The sequence below is a fragment of the Urocampus carinirostris genome, chromosome 19 (genome assembly GCF_059441175.1).
Source record: "Urocampus carinirostris isolate Australia breed hairy pipefish chromosome 19, RoL_Ucar_1.0, whole genome shotgun sequence".
Taxonomy (NCBI): Eukaryota; Metazoa; Chordata; class Actinopteri; order Syngnathiformes; family Syngnathidae; genus Urocampus; species Urocampus carinirostris.
The window spans coordinates 19,382,334-19,405,379 of NC_142367.1; the positions used below are offsets into that span (position 1 = coordinate 19,382,334).

A 23,046-nucleotide genomic window follows, 5' to 3' on the forward strand; every position below is an offset into this window, starting at 1 on the left:
GGAGAGAGAGAGAGAGAGAGAGAGAGAGAGCAAAGGGCTCGGCAGATGCATCGTTTAGGCGTCATGACTAAATGAGGACACAAACTCTTCTCAGCGAGATACAGAAAAACGCAGAACGGGTGTCCAGTCACAATAAAGTATGAAATACGCAATGATATAATTTGGCCAAACGTCATTGCAGATCTCAAGTCAAAAGGTGCTGGTCAAAAGCCGTGAATCTTGGTTGTCCAAAACGTTCCTCCATGGAGCAGAGAGCATTCTTTTTTTTTTAAATTACATTTTTTGTTTATGACATTATTATGAATGCATCTTTTTACAAAGTCTCATGTTTTTTTTTTTTTAATTATTTTTGTTTTTTTTTAAATATATTGATTTTAAAAAAAGGAAAATATTGAAAAACATACATTTGATAAAAAATAAATGCAATAAATTATCAGTTGTGGATTTTTTGTGTGTACTAGAGTTGTACAAAGAACATCAGAGAAGAAGACCAACCCACCACCCCACTCTTGTATTTGTAAGCTATAAGCATCTGCATCACTCGGGGAAAAAATGACCTACCAGGCGACTTCTTGATTATGTTTGAAAGGGACCACATCTCATCTTATTGTAATATAGTACGTTCTATTGCCTTTTTTTGCCAACAATGATGGATCCCAAGAATGTTAGTGATCGATAAAAGTAGAAAACAGTTATAACGATGACTGCAAAATACAAGTATCTGCCGTGGAAGTGCTGCTTAAAGGTACAGTAAAGAGTTTGAAATGATTTGATTTTTATCTTTCATACCTGGATATTCATCTTCATTATGTACACATTTAATTGAATAGTGTTTTTTAGAAACACGTCTAATTCATAATCAGGGTTGGGTAGGGTTACTTTAACTGGATTACTTTCGATTACTTTTGGATTACTCCAATACCAAATATGTTAATAAAAGACAAAGGAAACTAAATATGAATAAAATGATGACTCACAACACGTGGTAAGCTTTCTCTCCTGGCTTTGATCTCTTTGATCTTCGGGAAAACTAACATATAATGCGACAGAAACAAAATGAAAATAAATCCAAACATCATTTTTGCCGTTCCATGTATTCCGTTACTGCCCAAGCCTGTACAAAATGTAGTGATTTCATTCATATTTAGTATCGTTTGTCTTTTATTAGCATGTTTGGTATTGGAGTAATCCAAAAGTAATTGAAAGTAATCAAGTAAAAGTAACCCTACCCAACCCTGTGTACAAAAAACCTCAGAGAAGGACACCCCAAGCCCCAACCAACTCAAGAGTTTCTAGAAGAGAGTACATGCGTTTGTGTTGCTGGCATACCGGACACATCGGCAGGTATGGCCGCCAACTTCTCGCACAGAACGTAGTCTTCAGGATTGAGGAACGGAAGCTGCTCCATCATGCACTGCTTGGGGATGAGGTAGAGCACCTCGGCGATCTGCCCGTCCTCGATGATGGACATGCGTCTGACCGAGTTCTTCCTCTTGACCCGGTCCAGGACCAGCGTGTCGCTGGGGCCGGTTCCACAGATGCGACCCAGGCTGTTGAGGCTGAGGCGGCTCGAGGCGCTCATCTTGTCGGCGCACAGCCCCGCCAGGCGAGAAACCATAAGAGCGGGACCCTGGATGGAGATGAGGTCCAGAATTAGGTTGCTCTGAGGATCAATCTGTGTATGCGGGTGCGTGTGTACGGTCAGTCGGACAGCACAAGTCCTGTAAGAAGATTAAGGCGGGTATATTTTTAGTGTTTCGTCAACAGGTGACATTCATCCAAGTGTGTCGCCGTGGGGATCACATGAATTAAATCGGGATCGAACTGTGTCTTTTACGTATTTATCGCAAACAAAGGTTTGAGATTACAAACCAATTTTAACATCACACAGACCCAAGGGAAATGCAAAATGCAGTTTTGAAATGTTGATTCCATTTAAAAAGGCACAAACCAAATTAAAACCTATCAAACCCTTGTCATGATTACCGATGTGAATCACCTGTGCCCGCCCCTTTGGCGCAAACTGCCTCGGACTCTGATTGGCTCCCTGTTCCTATTTAAACCCGCTCCTATCTGTCTCCTGTTGTCAGTCCGTCTGCGAACCTCAGTGTATACTAGGCAAGCCTTTTTTGACCCAGACTCCCACCTGTCCTGTTTTTGCTCCCGTCTGTCTCCGGCTACGACCCGTTAAGATCGTGACCACGTCTGCTTTCCTGTCCCGGCTTACGACCCGTTTCTGACCCCAACCACGTTTTTGCTCTCCCGTCCCGACTTACGATCCGTTTTGATCCCGACCACGTCTGCTCTCCTGTCCCGGCCTACGACCCGTTTCTGACCCCAACCACGTTTTTGCTCTCCCGTCCCGACTTACGATCCGTTTTGATCCCGACCACGCCTGCGCTCCTGTCCCGGCTTACGACCCGTTTCTGACCCCAACCACGTTTTTGCTCTCCCGTCTCGACTTACGATCCGTTTTGATCCCGACCACGTCTGCTCTCCTGTCCCGGCTTACGACCCGTTTCTGACCCCAACCACGTTTTTGCTCTCCCGTCCCGACTTACGATCCGTTTTGATCCCGACCACGTCTGCTCCCCTGTCCCGGCTTACGACCCGTTTCTGACCCCAACCACGTTTTTGCTCTCCCGTCCTGACTTACGATCCGTTTTGATCCCGACCACGTCTGCTCTCCCGTCCCGGCTTACGACCCGTTTCTGACCTCGACCACGTTTTTGCTCTCCTGTCCCGGCTATCGACCTGTTTTTCCATCTTTGACACTTCCATCGCTCGCTACGCAAGATCCACTTCCGTGTTGGGATCACAATCCGAGTACGAGAGCGACTTGCCTCCAACGCCTTGCGAACACCGGATCGTGGGCGCAGCCCTTCCTCTTCCCTTTAATAAAACTGGTGAGAAATGTAACGCAATTGGGTCCTGTTTCCGTTCTGGTCCTGACAACCCTACGTGAAAAAGTAATTGCCCCCTGGACCTAATAGCGAGTTGGGCCACCTTTAGCAGCGATAACAGAAATCAAACTTTTAGGATAATTTATAATGCGTTTTTCTCAACTCTGTGGAGGAATTTTGGCCCATTCTTCTTCGCAAAATTGTATTAAAGCTGCCATATTGGAGGGTTTCCTCGTAGTAGATAAAAAAAACTAATTCACTCGAGAATCTATCTACAACTGATCAATTGGTATAACTGGCAATTCGTGTACTAACTAATTGTAGAAGCATTCCATGAGAGCAAGAACCAAGAGAAGAAAGGAAAAGCTTCTACCCGAAAGTCATTTCCACCCCGAACTTCCGTCTGCAGCAAAATATTCCGTATCACTGCCGCAATGATATATCACAGTATTTATCATTAGTAAATTGTTCTTTTTACATTTTCACCCCTTTGCACATTTTTAGTTTGTTTTAGTTGCACCGAAAGGAACCCTCCATTTCCTCCATTTTACAATAATAACCATTTATTCAGTCATAGATTAATCTCTTGGTTGTACTTCTGAAAAATAAATATTTTATTTAGTTTCGTAAAAGATCAAAATAATCAAAAATGATTTTAATCCTAATCTTGAGCCGGATTAACATAAACTAAATGTAATCATGTTTTTGATTGCCAGATTTAAAAAAAAAAACATGTATTATTTTTTGGGACTAATCCACGCTCCCATTGGGTGTGTGTGTGTGTGTGTGTGTGTGTGTGTGTGTGTGTGATTGGGTGAGTGTGTAGCATAGGGGTGTCAAACTCATTTTAACTCGGGGGCCACACGATGGAACAAACATTATCTCGGGGGACGGATGAGTAAATGAGAGAGAGAAAAAAGAGAGAAATAAATAAGAAAAGGAGAGGGAGAGAAAAAGAGTGTGGGACAAAGAAAGAGAAAAAGAGAGAGAAAAGAGAGAGAGAGAATGTGAGAAACAAAAGAGATAAAAAGAGAATCAGTGAGATAGGGAGAAAGAGAGAAAAATTCCAAAGAAATAGAAAGAGAAAATGACAGAAAAGAGAACGAGAGGAGAAAGAGAGAAGGGGAAAGCAAGAGAGAAAGGAAAAAAAGGGAGATGGAGCAAGAGAAGGTAGAAAGACAGAGAGAGAAAGAGGAACAAAGAAAGAGAAAAAGAGAAACAGAGAGAGTAAGAGTGAGAGATAGAGAGTGAGAGAAAAAAGGGAGAAAGAGTGAGAGAGAAAGAAATACAAGTACAGCGTTTGTGAGAGGCACCTGGCTTTGGCAACAAGGGGACATATTTCAACCTGCAGCTGGTTTTTCTCTTGTGCTTCCCTCAGCGTTGTCTCGCGAGCCGGATTCAACCCCTTAGCGGACCATTTACCATATACGAACTCTTCTGGTCAGTGAAAATATTTGAGCAGACAGCGTTTCCCAACATTTTATTGAGGCGTAAAATCGTAAAAGTACATCACCCAAAAATGTTCCAAATTTGGGTCACACTCATGATGTCGTGGTTAGGAATCACTAAAGTATTAAAACAAATTTAAAAGAACATAAAAAAAAGCCATAGTACATAATTACGACTTTAAATACTGACAAAAAGCAGCTCCTTTTTAATACCATAGGAGAAAAAAATTAAGAAAAATAAAACATTCAAACCAAAAATCATAAGTGACAAAAAAAAAAAGACATCAGATTAATAAAAACATTCACATTCATAGATTAATGTCACAGTCCCACCTACAGGCCATAATGTGCAGGACGGGTGCTTCAAGAAATTGTCGAACATACAAAACACTTCAATAATAAAAACGATTTTTTTCATTTATATATTTTAAAGATATATACGTGAGTTAAGTCTGCACGGATTATAAAATCTCCTGTTCACTTTCACAGTGTTCATTTTACCTCTTTTCATTTTCTCCTTTTATACTTCCTTTTTTTCTTAACTTAATCATAATCAACATAATCATTCGTAATATAATGCATCAAAGCAAGTGAGCCGTTTGAGAGCCGGCTCTCTTGAATGAGTTGAGCCGAAAAAGCCGGTTCTCTAAAAAGAGACGGACTTTTCACCACACAACTCGAGATCGGCGTGCAGACGAAAACTCGAACCGCGAGACCAAAACAACATCTGCCGGATGAAAAGTTTGGAGTGCGGTAAATCTTTGTTTAAAAAAATGTACCGTATTTTCCGCACTATAAGGCGCACCGGGTTATAGGGCGCACCCCCAAAAAATAGTTTTTGGTCCTATATTTTCCATACATAAGGCGCACTGGATTACAAGGCGCTACAATGGGAACGTCGACAAAACAGTCAGATAGTTCAGTTAAACTTATTACCCCCTTAACATTCCCAAAGCTTGAAAAGAAGCAAATACGTGTCTCAGACATGTACGGAAACAGTGTCTGCACGATGTTACTCAAATGCATCATTCCAAAAATCATTCGGAAGATTAATGTCTTAGGATTCAAGAAACGCCAACCATTCCTTAGTTTCGATTTTCTTTTTCGCTCGCAACTTTGCTGTGCATATGACAATAAACACTTGGAATTGAGTCTAATTTAAAAATAGATATCACAGAAACATCGAGATCAGTCTGAAACAAGATACTGAGAAAATATATAGCCGGACTAGCTCACCGAAGTCGTTGTGTTCAATACTAATGTGCAACCATGGTCCTCTAATATCCGTGAGTGTAGTAAATCCAGGAGAGTAAAATATTTACAAATACAGTACAGAATAGTAAAATACTGTTTTCTCTATGCTGTAGTTCTACCTAACATGCTATTCACATTCATCTTTTTCGGCCAATTGCAGGCCTTGTTTTGTCCCTTTAGCCTATGCAAGCCTGTAAATGATAAAAAGGATCCGCCTCCTTTACCTCCGAATAACTTTAGCCAATAGTGATCGATTTAACTGATGATTGACACATCTTTTTCGGCCAATTGCAGGCTTTGTTTTGCCCCTTTGGCCTATGCGAGCCTGTCGATGATAAAAAGGATCTGCCCCCTTTACCTCCGAATAACTTTAGCCAATAGTGATCGATTCAAATGATGATTGACACATTGGTTAGCCAATGAAACGCCGGTATATAAATCCCAGCATACACCGCGGACGACTTCGCCTTCGGGGGAAAATCGAGTCGAGTTGCAAGACTTTGCGACTTAATATTGATCCATATATAAGGCGCACTGTATTATAAGGTGCATGGTCAGCTTTTGAAAAAAATAAAGGCTTTTAGGTGCGCCTTATAGTGCGGAAAATACGGTTGATTTGAGACTATGCATCCCCAGGGAAAATGATGCGGGCAAACGAGAACACTTCTTTCACTGTTTTTTAAAAAAATGACACAATTCCTTTTTCCAAAATCACTGGCTACAAAAGTCATAAAAGTGTAAAACAGTAACAAGGCGTTTTTGATACAATGTGCCTGGACAGTATTATTATATAAAATATAACTTTGACGTATATATCCGTCAATGGCAGCGAAAGAGAGTGAATCATGCACTTCATTCTAAGTAAGAAAAAGAAAATCCTCAATCTCCATTCGTCTTCAAAATCGTTTCCGAAAAAAGCGAGGAGAGAAAATGAATCAAACTTGTTGTTGAGCTCAGGAACGAGATTGCGTCCGGTCGTCTTCTTCGTCCTCTTCTTGGGTCAGCGGCTCCGTGTCGGGCTCCCTCTCGGCCGGGGCCGTCCGTTTGGTCAACTTGTTCAAAATCCCTCCCTGAGAACAAAAGTGACGAGTTTAGTCGCGCCTGGCATATTTTTCCAAACGAGGCCCTGACCTGTTTGTGGTCCACCACGTTGAGCATGGCCGCCGTGCCGATGCAGGCCACGGTGTTGGCCAGCATGAAGATCATCACCCTTTGCCAGCGCCAAAGCGGAATCTTCGTGTCGCTGGGAGAAAAAAACAAAACGTGAATTTAAACGAAATTGCGCGTTGTATCGAGGGGCGGGTTTTTCTGAACCTGGACTTGGTGCCCAAAATCTGCCCGACGACCAGGTTGGAGATGCCGATGCCGACCATTTGGACGGAGGTGGCCAGACCCATGGCCGTGCCGATGGTCGCTTGGGGCACCACCAAAGGGATGGATGGCCACATGCTTGCCTGCAACGCAGCAGGCAGTGTTCATTTTACCTGTGAAAAGTGATGGGTCCCGGGGACTCATTTTCTTGGGATAAGTAATTCATATCAGAACTCAAGCAACTCAAGTAATCACAATTTAATTTTTATCAGTTTAGGAAATTCTAGCATCCTTTAGAGTAATAGGTGGAGCACAAGCAACACCTAGAGGCAAATTCGTTTACTGATACTGATTGAAGTAAAGAATAATTTCTTTCAATCCTAACTATTTTCAAAATTAAAGCTAGGAAAATCCCTACATAAATATAATACATGTTTTGGTTATTTTCAGATTACCGTACACAAAATGTCATTAGTTCTCTGTGTTAATAAATTGTGTGTGTGCTATTTAAATCGGCCTGGTTCATTGAATCGATTTTCCCGGGATAAGTAATTCATATCAGAGCTCAAACAACTCAAGTAATCACAATTTAATTTTTATCAGTGTAGGAAATTCTAGCATCCTTCAGAGTAAAAGGTGGAGCACAAGCAACACCTAGAGGCAAACTCGTTTAATGATACTGATTGAAGTAAAGAATAATTTGCTTCAATCCTAACTAATTTCAAAATTAAAGCTAGGAAAATCCCTACATAAATATAATACATGTTTTGGTTATTTTCAGATTACCGTACACAAAATGTCATTAGTTCTCTGTGTTAATAAATTGTGTGTGTGCTATTTAAATCGGCCTAGTTCATTGAATCCATTTTCTTGGGATAAGTAATTCATATCAGAACTCAAACAACTCAAGTAATCACAATTTAATTTTTATCAGTGTAGGAAATTCTAGCATCCTTCAGAGTAAAAGGTGGAGCACAAGCAACACCTAGAGGCAAATTCGTTTACTGATACTGATTGAAGTAAAGAATATTTCCTTTCCATACCAACTATTTTCAAAATTAAAGCTAGGAAAATCCCTACATAAATATAATACATGTTTTGGTTATTTTTAGATTACCGTACACAAAATGTCATTAGTTCTCTGTGTTAATAAACTGTGTGTGTGCTATTTAAATCGGCCGGGTTCATTGAATCCATTTTCTCGGGATAAGTAATTCATATCAGAACTCAAACAACTCAAGTAATCACAATTTAATTTTTATCAGTGTAGGAAATTCTAGCATCCTTCAGAGTAAAAGGTGGAGCACAAGCAACCCCTAGAGGCAAATTCGTTTACTGATACTGATTGAAGTAAAGAATAATACCTTTTAATCCTAACTATTTTTTAAAATTAAAGCTAGGAAAATCCCTACATAAATATAATACATGTTTTGGTTATTTTCAGATTACTGTACACAAAATGTCATTAGTTCTCTGTGTTAATAAATTGTGTGTGTGCTATTTAAATCGGCCTAGTTCATTGAATCCATTTTCTTGGGATAAGTAATTCATATCAGAACTCAAACAACTCAAGTAATCACAATTTAATTTTTATCAGTGTAGGAAATTCTAGCATCCTTCAGAGTAAAAGGTGGAGCTCAAGCAACACCTAGAGGCATTTGTTTACAATCCTAACGATTTTCAAAATTAAAGCTAGGAAAATCCTTACATAAATACAATACACGTTTTGGTTATTTTCAGATTACTGTACACAAAATGTAATCACGTGTCACTTTTAAACAGTATTTTAAAATATTTTTAACAATCAATCATCCAAACGACTAATCTATCCATGCTTTTTTTGTGCGTAAAAATAAACAGATCGGGTACATCCCAACTCACCGCGGCAAAAGAGTACGTGACTCCGAGCCAGACGGTGGAGACGAGAGGAGCCACGAAGGTGAAGGCCAGCAATCCGAAGACCGGCAACGTGAAAATGGCGCAGGACAGCGCGAAGATCCCCCGCAGACCCACATAATCCTAGAACAAACTTCTCCTTTTCATTTTGCACTTAGATGAAAAACTCTGAGACCACTCACGATGAGAATGCCCACGCTGGCGGAGAGGACCAGCGAGCTGTCGTATACGGCGCCGGCGACGTAGGCCGCATCCTCTTGCGTGTAGTCGTCGTACTTATCCTGGATGAACTTGCTACGGGGAAAATGCAGTATGAGGATTTGACAGATTGTGGAGTTTTACTTCTCCAGTACCTGGCGTCGGCGATGAAGGGGAAGATCCCATTGTAGAAGAACATAATGGTGAGGACCAGCAACCAGTATCTCAGGGACAGCTTCTTCACATCCTGAATTTTCTACGTAACAAAATAAACAAACATTTGTGTATATTTAAAAAAAAAAAACATGTAAATTGTGCTGTATTTTCAGTCTCTTTAATTGAACATATGTGCAGAGGAAGATGCAACGAAAAATATTCGAGTCGAGGAAGACGCTAGTTTGGACTATCACTCGTGGAAAATCCTACAAGAAACCAGATCTGCTAAACATTGAGAATCATATTTCAAAATTGATCAGAGAATTTTTACACGACTTTTCCTAGTAGTATTTAAAAGTGTCGTTTAAAATGAATCGCACATTAAACCTGCTGTTACTGCAAGTGATCAGAAGATGGCACGAATGAACCATAAATAACTATTGAGCAGACAAAGATGTCAATAGAAAAATAACCAAATGACGAGTGATGAGCTCCTCGATTCGAATCACTGAAGCGTGTGCCGAGTCAGATGTGTGGTTCATGAACCGCAAGTCGAGGTGTGTGTTGAAGCGGCAACGTTTGAAGCCCCGCCGAGGGTGTACCACATGACTGATTCTGAAAATGTAGATCGAAATAAAAGCGGCTACAATATAATACTGTGGATCCCCCTTAACTGCCGGAATCCGGAACGTTGGTAAGAAAATGTCTGACATTAAACAAGGCAAAAAAAAAAGCACATTATTTTAGCTCATTTCACAAATTAACTGCTAAATCACAAACATAGACAATGTAACAAAAGGTTTTATGTTAAAACATTTTTGTATTCAGATAATGATTAGAATGATTCTCACCCTATTATTTAATTGCATGCACCAAGCATGATTTATATTATTCTGTCCACATGGTTTCATAATCGAGTAATGATTCATCTTGAAGCCCCATACGTGTGCGAAGCATTTCACTGCGGTGCTTCACTGCTTTAATGGGCTTCATTTTGCCATTACTACAAATGACCCAACTATGGAAGATTCATAGTATTAGGTGACACCGATTATTGCATATGGTTACAAGGACTTGAAAGAAAAGTTCCATCCATCCATTCATTATCTGCACCACTTATCCTCAGTAGGGTCACGGGGGTGCTGGAGCCCAACCCTGCTGTCTTCAGGCAGTGGGCAGGGGACACCCTGAACTGGTTGCCGGCCAGTCGCAGGGCACACAATTTGGAACGGCCAACTAACCTGACACGCATGTTTTTTTTAATGTGAGAGGACACTGATACAAGCACAGGGAGAACATGGAAACTCCGCACAGGAGGAATTGATCCCATGACCTCAAAACTGTGCCACGGACACGGTAACCACTCATCCGCCGTGCCGCAAAAAGAAGTTGTGGTATGTAATTAAAGCCTTGAAAACTCTTTCATTGTACCGTTATTCTTTTTGAGTATCTCATTTTCAATTCATTGGTTTTATTAAGGGCAGCACGGCGGCGCAGCGGTTAACGCGTGTGCTGCACAGTTCTGAGATGGTGAGATCAAACCTCCTGTGTGGAGTTTGCATGTTCTCCCCGTGCTTGTGTGGGTTTCTATTAGCACTCCGGTTTCTTCCCACATTCCAAAGACATGCATTTCAGATTAATTTGCCGGTTCAAATTGTCCCTAGGTGCGAATGAGCGAGTGAGTTGTCTGTCCCTGTGTGCCCTGCAACTGGCTGGCAACCAGTTCTGGGTGTCCCCTGCCCACTGCCCGAAGATAGCTGGGATGTGCTCCAGCAACCCCGCGATACTACTGAGGATAAGCGGTGCAGATAATGGATGGATGGATGGTTTTATTAATTGGTGCCTTATAGCAGTTTTTGCAATCTAGGTTTCCAATTTTGACATCCGTGCAGAAGTTAGACCAGTCATTTAAACACCAAGTAAGGATTTTTTTTATCTCAACTGAGCATTTTTAAAATATCAATTTAGATTTTTGTGCATGTTTTAATTCATTCATTTCAAATACATGTGTTTAAAATGATTACCGGTAATTCTTTACACAAGTTTGCATTTTTCATTGTGACGGGTGCGTAGCTATAACTGGCATCAGTTAGCATATTAACTCTAAATATGATTACCGTATTTTCCGCACTATAAGGCACACCTAAAAGCCTTTATTTTTTCAAAAGCTGACCATGCGCCTTATAATACAGTGCGCCTTATATATGGATCAATATTAAGTCGCAAAGTCTTGCAACTAAGGCAAGCAGCCGCCGACTCGATTTTCCCCCGAAGGCGAAGTATTCCGCGGTGTATGCTGGGATTTATATACCGGCGTTTCATTTCCTAACCAATGTGTCAATCATCATTTGAATCGATCACTATTGGCTAAAGTTATTCGGGGGTAAAGGGGCGGATCCTTTTTATCATTTACAGGCTCGCATAGGCTAAAGGGGCGAAACAAAGCCTGCAATTGGACGAAAAAGATGATTATGAATCGCACGTTGGGTTGCACTACGGCATAGAGAAAACATTTTTTTACTATTCTGTGTTTGTAAATATTTTACTCACCTGGATTTACTACTCATGGTTGTAAGAAGACCATGGTTACGTATCATTATTGAACGAGATGGCTGCAAGAGAACTTAGGTGAGCTATGCGGCTTTATATCTTGTTTTAGAACGATCTTGATGTTTCTGTGATGAGTCTATTTTGAAACTCAATTCAATTCAAAGTGTTTATTGTCATATGCACTGTAAAGAACCCCGTTTCCCTGCACAATAAAATTCTTACTTTGCTGTCCACACAGTTGCCAGCAAAAAATAAAATGGAAACTAAGAAATGTTTGGCATTTCTTGAATCCCAAGACTTTAACCTTCCGAATGATATTTGGAACGATGCATTTGAGTGATTGGTGACATCGTACAGACACTGTTTCCGTACATGTCTGAGACAAGCTTTGGGAATGTTAAGGGGGTAATAAGTTGGACTGAACTACCTGACTGTTTTGTCGACGTTCCCATTGTAGCGCCTTATAATCCGGTGCGCCTTATGTATGGAAAATATAGGACCAAAAACTATTTTTTGGGGGTGCGCCGACAACCCGGTGCGCCTTATAGTGCGGAAAATACGGTACATTACGAAACGCTAAAGGAATCAAGTCATACCACTTTGCGAGACTCCTCTTGGATGACCCCATCAAGGCCGAGCTGCTTCATCCCCACCTTGTCTAAAAAGCTCACCATGATGGCAGACGTAAAGCCCAAAACGCACAAGAAAGCACCTAGAAATAAAAGTAAAGCCCGCTAGCATGTCAAATCTTCGTTTATCACACTCGTTTTCCACCTACCACCCCAGAGGGTCCACTGCATGCCGAACTTTTCTTCAAAGCGCTGCGTGAAGAAGAAGTTGAGGACTGAGCCCAGGCGGGAGAACGCCAAGGTCAACCCGAAAGCCAGGGCCAGTTCCTTCCCCTTGAACCAGAAGGCGGTGATGCGGTTCTGAACAACTAGACACAGAAAGCAATCATTATAATAATAATAATAATAATTTCCTTGTATTGTCATTCTGTGTAACAATGTACACAGAACGAAATGTCGATTGCATCTGACCCGATGCAGCCGCAGCCAAGAGAGGGCGCCGCCGACCACTTTTTAAGTCTTAGGAATGACTCGGCCGGGGCGCGAACCCGAACCTCCCAGTCTCAAAGCGGGCGCCTTACCATCTAGGCTACTGAGCTGGTTTACGAGATGTACTTGAACTCACCTTAATCACACTTACAACCCAGGCTAAAATCACAAACACATCTTACCCTCAATCAATGTTCCCTGTAATTTTCCAGGGGTCTTAGCGTTCACACAAAGTCGGTGAGCAACGCTTGAAACAACAGTGAGCAACGGCAATCCCAAGTGTGGCAACTAAATCATGATCAAACATGTCCAAAACTTGACATCACGTTACATTTTGCTGAGTTTCCGGCAATGCAAAAAAATAATAATTCACTTTTAAATGAATTGACTAATATATTATTGCAAAGGTTTTACGGCCTACAAACGTCATTTGTTTTTACAACAATTCTTTCTCAAGATTTTCATTTCCGTTTTTTTCCTGGTATCTTTTGTCGCATAATACAGTAATCCCTCGGTTATCGCGGTTAATGGGGACCAAAACCACCCGCGAAAAGTGAAAATCCGCGAAGTAGCAACGCCCCTTCAAAAATACTTAAAAAAAAAATTATATATATATATATATATATATATATATATATATATATATTAATGGTTGATTGAGTCTTTAACCCTATATATATATATATATATAGGGTTAAAGACTCAATCAACCATTAATATATATATATATATATATATATATATATATATTTATTTATTTATTTTTTTCAATTATATTATTTTATGATTATTGTTTTTTAGACCCGGTTAATGGGGACAAAAACCACCCGCAAAAAGTGAAAATTAGCGAAGTAGCAACGCCCCTTCAAAAATACTTAAAAAAAAAAAAAAAAAATATATATATATATATATATATATATATATATATATATATATAGGGTTAAAGACTCAATCAACCATTAATATATATATATATATATATATATATATATATATATATTTATTTATTTTTTTTCAATTATATTATTTTATGATTTTTGTTTTTTAGACCCGGTTAATGGGGACAAAAACCACCCGCAAAAAGTGAAAATCAGCGAAGTATGCTAAAAAACAAACAAAAAAACAAACAAAAAAAAACCTATTTTTATTATTATTTTATTTTTATTACAATTTTTAGACCCGCGAAGCTCTGAACCCGCGAACGTGGAACCGCGAAGTAGCGAGGTCCCACTGTACTAACATTTTTGGGGGCTTATTTAGTCGGTTGCAAGATACAGAACTGTATTTAATCACATTTTTTTAGTGGAAGTACAATGTTGGCAACAAGATTGACTTGGTATAATTGGAAATTATTTGAATGCAACACAAACTTTTTCTTCTTTTTCCCAGTTATTTTTTCAATTTATTTTTATTCCTTTAAAAAAAATCTCATTGTGTTTATTTTTTCCGAGTTGTTACTTATTTTCTTTTTGTTCTCTATTTACTTTTTTTTCCTTTGTTTCTTTCTTTTCTTTTTTTCTGGCTTTTTTCTGAATTTTTCCTTCTTTTTTCTCTTCCTTTTGTTTCTTTTTTCTCAGCTTTTTACTACTTTTTCATTTTGGTATTTTTGGCTTTTTTGTTCTATTCCCCCCTTCCTTTAAGTCATTTTGTGCACAATTTTACATAATATTTGGTTGTGTAGGGATTAAAGAAGCAAAAACAATCTGAAGAGCCGTTTGGGCCCCGAAAGAGCCGGTTCTGTTTAGTGAGCCGAGCCGAAGAAGCCGGTTCTCGAAAAACTCTACTGACTTTACTCAACTTCGTTCGACTTCGACATTGACTTCAAAATACCGCATTTAGAAAATAGCGTCAGGGGAACCCGTGTATTTTTACCTTCATGCACTGTAACTTTGACTTAATTCGCTTCTTGATTAGCAATTTCGAGCCCTGATTTTTGTGAGCTGGCTAGATTTTCTTGTGCGCGGAAAAGCTCTGGGTAGTGCGCAATTGCGCACGCGCGCAGCTTAGAGGGAACATTGCCCTCAATTCCTATGTAAACCTAATTCAGACCCATCTATTAGAAACACACACAGTTCCAGGGCAAAAACAAACAAAAAGAGCAAATGGGTGATATTTGTTTTTGTTTTGATTTGATGCACGGCTCCTCTCACTCGTCAGTGCTCCGTTGCCAGATCCGAACAGTAGCCGTCCCGTCAGCATGAGGGGCAGCAGGCAGGGACTTCCTTTAAAGTGGGAACCCAGAGCGAACATAGAGGACCCCAAAACACAGAGAAAGGAGAAAAGGAACACTCCAACTGGAGAGACAACAAAAAAAGGGTTTTAACTTTGACAGCGAACCAAAAACTTCAATGGCTGATTAAGGGTGCATCAATATGGTTTCGTATCCTCTATAAAGAGCAGGGGTCTACAATCATTTTCAAGATGAGAGCTTTTTTCGTTACCAATTAGCGCAAGGGGGGCCACTTTGCATTTCTAAAATAACACATCACGTTATTACTATGTTGTTACTATGTTATTACCAGGTTACTTTTTAGGGTTAAAGACTCAATCAACCACTAAAAACTACCAGAAAATCCCAATGCCCCAGCACCGATTAGCTATTCTTAGAACAGGTCTGCAGGCACCTCGGCTGTCCTTAGAGGCCACCCTGGAAAAACGTTGGAGACCCCTGCTATAGAGTATATTAAACTGTTATCAGGGGAGGAGGGGAATTCCCAAAATGTAAATTTTGCGTTGCGTCGTCTGCTACAAGCCACGTGAACTCCGCTTTCTGTGATGCTTTTAATGTACGTTAACGTTTTGTAGCGTCATCAATTTCGTTAGCTTCTTTTGAATATTTCTTCTGGGGCTGAGGTTTTGGATTGATTCCTAACCACTTCTCCATTTTTCTTGTGTTCTCAGTGCGTCTACTTCGGAAAATGATATGCAAATGCATATGACCTTATAACGTTCGGGAGAGTCCGGAAGCACGAAGTTATTCGATGCAGGCCTGTGATTGGCTGCCGAGTATGCATATAGCCAAACGAACCGAAATTTCCAAACGGAACAAAGATTTCGAAATCGGAATAAAGCAAACGTTTGATTTGGAAAAAAATAGATTTTTTTTTTCCTTGAAAAAGTTGTCGGCCACCCGGGCGGAGATGTTTTGGAAGTTGTACGCCCGACGTAAAAGATGCATGCCCCGGGCGTCCGGGCAGACGTTGTTTCAGACACTGTCTATCTATCTATCTATCTATCTATCTACCTTGGTCATATCCCTCAAGAGGGGTGACCGACAGCAAGACAAACACATACAATTACAAAGAAAATAAAAAAAGGGAAAAAAATAGCAAAAAACACACACAAACTTTTTAGGACCATGGCCAACCCAATTGCCCAAACAAGTTAGGCACCTCGGCACCTAAGTTGGTCATGCTTTTGTCCCAATATGCAAATATGCATCCTTGCTATGACAACATTGAGGTGATCACATCAGAGAAAAGGAGTAAGTGTTCATTGATTTGATCATCTGGGGATCTAATCTTGATTATAATCTCTGTAGAATGAGACTACAACATAAAGCAATCACCCCCACTTCCCCCCACAAAAGAAAGTCGGATATATGTCATGGGTGTTCGCCATGTAAGGGTCTTAACAAGTACACTACCAGGCTTCCTATTCTGTCTCCTCCTTTATTATTGAATATTATTCTCTAATGAGACGTAACTGCAAAGACAAAACCCTTGTGTATGCTTTTCAGGGTTGGGTAGGGTTACTTTAACTTGATTACTTTCAATTGCTTTTGGATTACTCCAATACCAAATATGCTAATAAAAGACAAAAGTAACTAAATATGAATAAAATGACTACATTTTGTGCAGGCTTGGGGAGTAACGGAATACATGGAACGGCAAAAAAGATGTTGGCAAGCTGTTTGGATTTATTTTCATTTTGTTTCTGTCGCATTTTATGTTCGTTTTGCCGGAGATCAAAGCCAGGAGAGAAAGCTTACCACGTGTTGTGAGTCATAATTGTATTCATATTTAGTTTCTTTTGTCTTTTATTAGCATATTTGGTATTGGAGTCATCCAAAAGTAATTGAAAGTAATCAAGTTAAAGTAACCCTACCCAACCCTGATGCTTTTATAAAGTGGTACCTCAGACGGAACATGAATTGCTACCTTCGCTAAGTTCCACGGCCATAACGGACTCAAGATTGCAGTGTTCCCGTTTGCCCGCGTCCCAGACTCATCATTTTTGCTGGGGACGCATAGTGTCAAATCAACGAGCGTCCACGGAACGCTACTTTTTTGACACCAAATTTGTAACTATTACCCGATTCCTTTTTTTTTTTTCAAAGATTTACTGCACTCCAAACTTTTCGTCAGGCAGATCCGCCATTGTTGTTTTGGTCTCGCGCCGATCTCGGCAAACGAGATCCCGTTGCTTCGAGATGACGTCATTGTTTTGGTGGTTGTCGAGTGAAAGAGATGTATGCCTCCGTAAAAACAGTTGGTATTAGGTGCAAATCAACAAAAAATTGGTAATTTCTTCAGTGTCGGTAATAAGTCGAAACATAATACAGAAAGTGGTAACAACAGCAATAATTCCGGCACGAAAAAACGGCGGAGAAATTCTTCAGAAGACAGCGAAGGCAAGGAAAACACGTGTTTTGAAGCGAACGATTCGACAAAAGACAATAAACAAAAGAATACCCCTAGCAAGAAAAGGACTTTTCTGCCAAAATGGGCTCAATTATATTCCTGGTTACGCTATGAGGAGGATGATAATGGAGGCTACATGTTCTGTGATGCGTGTACCCAGCGTGACAAAAAAACTGGATCGCATAAATCGTTTCACAATACGAACTTTCAGAAAAGCACATTGGATCGGCACAACAACAATGAAAACCACAAATTAGCTATGGAAATTACGTTGCTGCAATTGGACCTTGAGAAGGCATTACAACTGTGGCGGGATGGCAAACCATGAAGAATATATGAACTGAAAAATCTGAAGTGATTAAAACTGCATGAATATATAGACTAATATTTGAGCAATATTATTTAGTATAATGTACAATATTTTTGTGAAATGAAAAATCTGAGGCGATAACTGCTTTGTATTACCAATTAAGTGTGATGATTAAAACTGAATGAATATATAGATTTATATATTTACTTATATATTTGTCGCCGATTTACAATTTCAACCTCGATAACACTACATTTTGGGGACCCATAGATCTCTGTTGGGACCCATAGATTTTTGAGCATGCAAGTTCCTGGGACCTATCACTTTTCAGAGGTAAAATGAACACTGTGATTGGTACTATTGTTAAAATAAGGAGGTGACTAAAGCGAAAAAATCTTCTAAAGGCATGACTAACATTGCAATGGAAGGTTTTCAAATCGGTTTCGTTTTTTATCTGCTGCTTCCGTGTCCTCTACCCTTCATCCACCCGCTAACTCCACTTTACCAGGTCAAGTCATGTCAAACCATAGGCATATGATTTTTCCTTCTTCCCTTACATGTATACTTGTTTGTCATGGTATTTCATCATATGCATGCATTAGTAGCACTTATGGTATACTATTTTGGTTTTATCTGGGGTATTGGGGGTAATCAAATGATTATAAGTTGAAACAAATCAGTGCTCGAACCAAAAATTCAAGTAAATTTCGTTGCTGCGTTCAAAAAATGAAGTCCAAGAAATCTAATCGCAGCTGAAAATGCAGCCAAGTGAGATGGGCGGCCATCTTCCCCGGTCAGGTAGCATAAGTCTGTGAGAGATCGTCAGTTCGACATCTCGTGTTGGGAATTTATTGGGATTTAATCAAGTCAAGTCATTTTTATTTGTATAGCCCTTAATCACAAAGAGTCTCAAAGGGCTGCACGGGTTATTAGACAGACTATTTTTCAGACTATTATTACACCATCCCCTGATCTGAAACCAACATGAGGGCAAGGAAACACTCAAAAACCTCAACATGAGGAAAATAAAGAAACCTTGAGAGTGTGTTTTAATGCCTCTTTGCGAATGATAATAGGCAGGAAAACAGTGACAATGGGGGGAAAATAGATCCAATCCCAAACAGATTCAATCACCGAAGTATCACTACTTGCTATAAACACTGAAAATGTCTTACATCGGTTTCCCAGTTTGTCAATCAGGAAGCCGGCGAGGATCACCACGATTGCATTCCTGGGAATGAAAAAAAAGAACATCAACCACGTTTGAGTTTAGTATGAGAAATCTCGATCCAAAAGGGATTTTTTTTTCATTTTGTATACATACGTCCACGCATAAATAGCGTAAAGGAGATTGTACTCCTGAGGAGTCATCCCCAAGCCCTCTACACAGTCCACCGTCCCATTGATCGCTGTCCCATTGGAGCAGGTCAGATTCTGGTGATAAGTGAACCGTTTCGGGATTAATCGAACACATCATACTATATCTAGCTTTATCTAAATGTTACATACCCCTTGGAACTGATTTTGCAAAACACTGGGCATGTCAAAGCAGAAGTAGGAGCCGAACGTCAAGAGGCAGTTGAAGAATAGCACCACGAAACGATAATACGCTGGAGGGAAACAAAAATAATGAATGAATTTTAAAACAATGTTCCATTGATTGATTTTCTTAAAGTCAATAAGTAAATCCCGGAAGAAATAAATGAAGCTGAACTAGTACTGTCTTTTTCTTTGCATTGGAAATGTTTAGATTGATACTGATGTCCAATACCGATATCACAAGTAAATGATATTTTTGTCTTCTGATGGTTTTACTTTGTTTGGAAATTTAAATCCAAACATAAAATTTTACCGATAAATTGTAATTAAATTATATCAAATCATCATTACTCTAATTTCAGTTTTGTGGGTGTTAAAATGCTTTTAGAAACAGGGTTTCAACATTGTCACGGTTGCCATGGCACCCAATTGGCCCCGGCCATGTGGCGCCAGCTGCGGCTCATTGACAGATTGGCTTCCCTTTCTATATAAGCTCAGTGGTCTCACTCACCCTTTGTCAGTCTGTCAACGAACCTCTGCACCCGCAAGAAGTGGGTTTTGACTCTGTACGGTTTCCTGCTTGTGTTTCCTGTCCGGTATTGTTCCTGATTATTTTATCCTGTTTAATATCGATCTCCAGTTTCGTTCCCGTCTAGTTTGTCCTGTTTAATTTCGATCTTCAGTGTTTGATATCGATTCTGCATGTCCCGTCCGGTCCGGTATCGACCTCATCTGTCTGACATCTGCTCGTGCAATTAATATCAATCTCGTCGGCCTCTGGCTTCCTGTCATTCCACGCCAGACTGCTGCCTTACGTCTTCCGCCCAACTATCGCCGAATCACTGCCGTTTGCAGGGATCAGAATTTTCCGCGGATCCGCGGATTTCCGCTGTTTTTGAACCCCAAAGGCATTCCGACTTTTTCACTTTTTCTCTTGCGTAGCAAACAAATTCAAAATCCGACTGTCTCACTCTTTCCTTTATTGCTCTGGCGCACCCTGGCGGCCGTTAGAAAAATTGGCCGCATTGTCGCACAAGCTGCAGGGACTGAACTGCATTTGAACTTATCTTGCAGTATTTACAAAAAAATCAGTTATGTGGGCAAATTATTTTAATCTTCTAAAAATGTTACTTAAATGATAAATATAAGCATGGTTTTGGACAAGTAAATTGCCTAAAACCCAGTTTTTTTTGGGGGGGGGCTCCGCCCTGGTTTATTCCTGGACGCTGGCTATTTCAGCTGAAAATGAAAATCTCCATTCTGATCCCTGCGTTTGGGTTAACCTGCATAACTGCCCCATTTCCCATAAAATAAAAGCTTGTAGGCAAAACGTCACGCATCTGGGTTCTCCTCCTGTTCCGATTCTCAACATATATCTTATGACAAATTAAATTCAAGACTTTTAAGACTTGTGTCATGCTTTTTTAAAATTTAATTCAAGACCAAGTTGACATTAAACTAAAAAAAAACTATTAAAATGATGTTTACAGTACCTTATGTATCCTCAGCCAAAACTGACATATCACTATTATTCCAAAGAGCTCTTCAAGTCAAGTCAAGTCATTTTTATTTGTATAGCCCTAAATCACGAAGAGTCTCAAAGGGCTTCACAGATTATTACACAATATTACACAGACTATTTTTCAGCCGACGAGAAGAGTAGGTTATTCATATGCTATGGAGTAGAAGTGAGTTTTAAGCTTAGATTTAAACATTTCCACTGAGGTTGCAGATCGGATCTCAGGGGGAAGAGCATTCCACAGCACCGGACCAGCAGAACACATGAGCTTCAGCTAACAACCATGAGGCATTTTTATCATGATGCATGAAAAACGGCAAACGACTTTTTGCTCCAGTGTAAAACTTCTTTGAAAAACAACACTGCTATATTCATGACCAATTTTGAGTGTAGCATTATAAAAACACATGCTTGGAAAAATAAACTGCATGTGGAAAACAGATTGAATATTACTAATTCTTCGTGTTGACATTTTTAAGACTTTGAAAATTGGATTTAAGACAATTAAATGCCAATTAAGGTTTTATTATAAGGATAAATAATTAAAATAATGGGGCAGCACGGCGGCGCAGTGGTTAGCGCGTGTGAGGCACAGTTATAAGGTCTTGGGAACCTCCTGTGTGGGTTCAAATCCAGCTACCGGACTTACTGTGCGGAGTTTGTATGTTCTCCCCGTGCTTGCGTGGGTTTCCTCCAGGCACTCCGGTTTCCTCCCACATTCCAAAAACATGCATTTCAGGTAGATTGGCCGGTCCAAATTGTCCCTAGGTGTGAATGAGCGAGCGAGTTGTCTGTCCCTGTGTGCCCCGCGATTGGCTGGCAACCAGTTCAGGGTGTCCCCTGCCCACTGATTGCTGGGATGGGCTCCAGCACCCCCCGTGACCCTACTGAGGATAAGCGGTGCAGCTAATGAGATGAGAATTGAAATAATTTTACGACTTTTCAAAGTTTCGAGGGAACCCTGTAGAAATGTACCATTGCCATTATGTAAAGAAAATGTATCGGCACAGGTATCGACACCTTGTATCGGTACTTAGATTTTACTTTTTTTTCTCGTTTGATGAGAGAGAAAATACAATATTTGTGAGATAAATTAAATACATAATTTAAAGGTAGTTCGTTCATTTTAGACGCGTTAAGGGGGGGGGGATCACAATTTTTCATTATGATGGCACGATAGCTGAAACATGCTGAGTTAGCTATTTTAGTGGCTCCCTCCCACGCGGTCTGGGAAAATCAGGTCACGCAACTAAATGAGCAGAATTGTATATTTTTATCAAACTTACCCTCTTCTGCCGGTTGTGCCATGTTGAGAAGAGAAAAGGACGACTGTCAAAATGAGGGGGAACAGATCGACGTCTGGGAGCTACCCAGTTTTTGTTTACATAGGCGTTAGCAAGCGGCCTAAAACATTCGATCTCACAATAACCTGGATGCCTCTTGCGCACTGTCAAGGCGGGGAGCGTCGTTTACAAGTCTGTGCTGATGATGCGCACGCGCAGCTTCCACGTGCTCACCCGAATATAACTTTACTAGGATATATTGATGTATAAAGGTTCGTTTTCAATTTCATTGTCATTTTAATGTTTACATTTTAGTGTCAAAAGGGTATTTTTATTCTGTTTTGAATTGGTTGTATTTAATTCAGCAGTTGACAAATTAATAAATGAATGTATTGAAATTCTTTTATTTTTTTAAACCACAAAACACTTTATTCGTGCCTTTTCGTTTTTGTTGACGTTTTATTTTTTTCTTTGTTCATCCAAAAGCAAATTTGCGTTAAATTCAAAATCCACAATTTCACAATGCAAATAAAATAAAAACAGAAAGAAAAAAATGGTTCACAGGAAAACGCCAGACCTTATGTTGGTCCCGTCCCCTGAACAGTCTTGACAGTAACTAACTATTTCAGAAACAAAGGATCACATTAGAGCACCATTTTTATAAAAAAAAAGGGAAACTCATAGTGCAAGCACCTTAATTCAGTCACAAAGCATATAGGATAAAAACATATAAAATGAAAATCCAAATCAAGCTTTAAGTACAATAAGATATAAAATCAAAAAAGTCTCATTTCTCATCCCACTATCTGATTAAATAGTCTGATATGAATTTCTTAGAAACATATTACGTAGTTTGATCCTTTTATTGTTGAAATTGTGTAAATTTTACTCATTGTTTTTATAATGATATCAAGATACGACCACGGGTTGAACGCTTTTTTGGATTTATCCCTCATCGGACACTGTAGTATCCTTCTA

General features: G+C 39.8%; 2 protein-coding genes across 4 annotated transcripts in view; both read right to left on the minus strand.

Moving 5' to 3' along the window:
* LOC148347619 (actin-binding LIM protein 1-like) overlaps positions 1–2,009 on the minus strand; it is a 34,716-nt gene extending 32,707 nt beyond the window's left edge. The window contains exon 1 of one of the 3 annotated variants that reach the window (XR_015847908.1): positions 1,330–2,009. Coding sequence is in view for 1 of the 3 variants with exons in the window: in XM_088323223.1 (XP_088179349.1) it covers positions 1,330–1,618 (289 nt within the window). In the remaining 2 variants the exon portion in view is untranslated. The remainder of the gene's footprint in view (positions 1–1,329) is intronic. The other 2 variants (XR_015847906.1, XM_088323223.1) reach the window with 2 other exon arrangements.
* Positions 2,010–5,082: 3,073 nt separating this feature from the next.
* mfsd1l (major facilitator superfamily domain containing 1-like) lies at positions 5,083–22,215 on the minus strand. The gene is made up of 13 exons (XM_088323224.1): positions 22,072–22,215; positions 19,237–19,337; positions 19,052–19,161; positions 18,903–18,958; positions 14,925–15,068; positions 12,495–12,653; positions 12,313–12,428; positions 9,166–9,266; positions 8,995–9,106; positions 8,798–8,935; positions 6,920–7,059; positions 6,737–6,848; positions 5,083–6,675 (listed from the first exon to the last, which is right to left on the minus strand). The coding sequence occupies exons 1-13, from the start codon at positions 22,091–22,093 to the stop codon at positions 6,559–6,561; spliced, it is 1,428 nt and encodes a 475-aa protein (XP_088179350.1). The 5' UTR covers positions 22,094–22,215; the 3' UTR covers positions 5,083–6,558.
* Between the last annotated feature and the right edge of the window lie 831 nt (positions 22,216–23,046).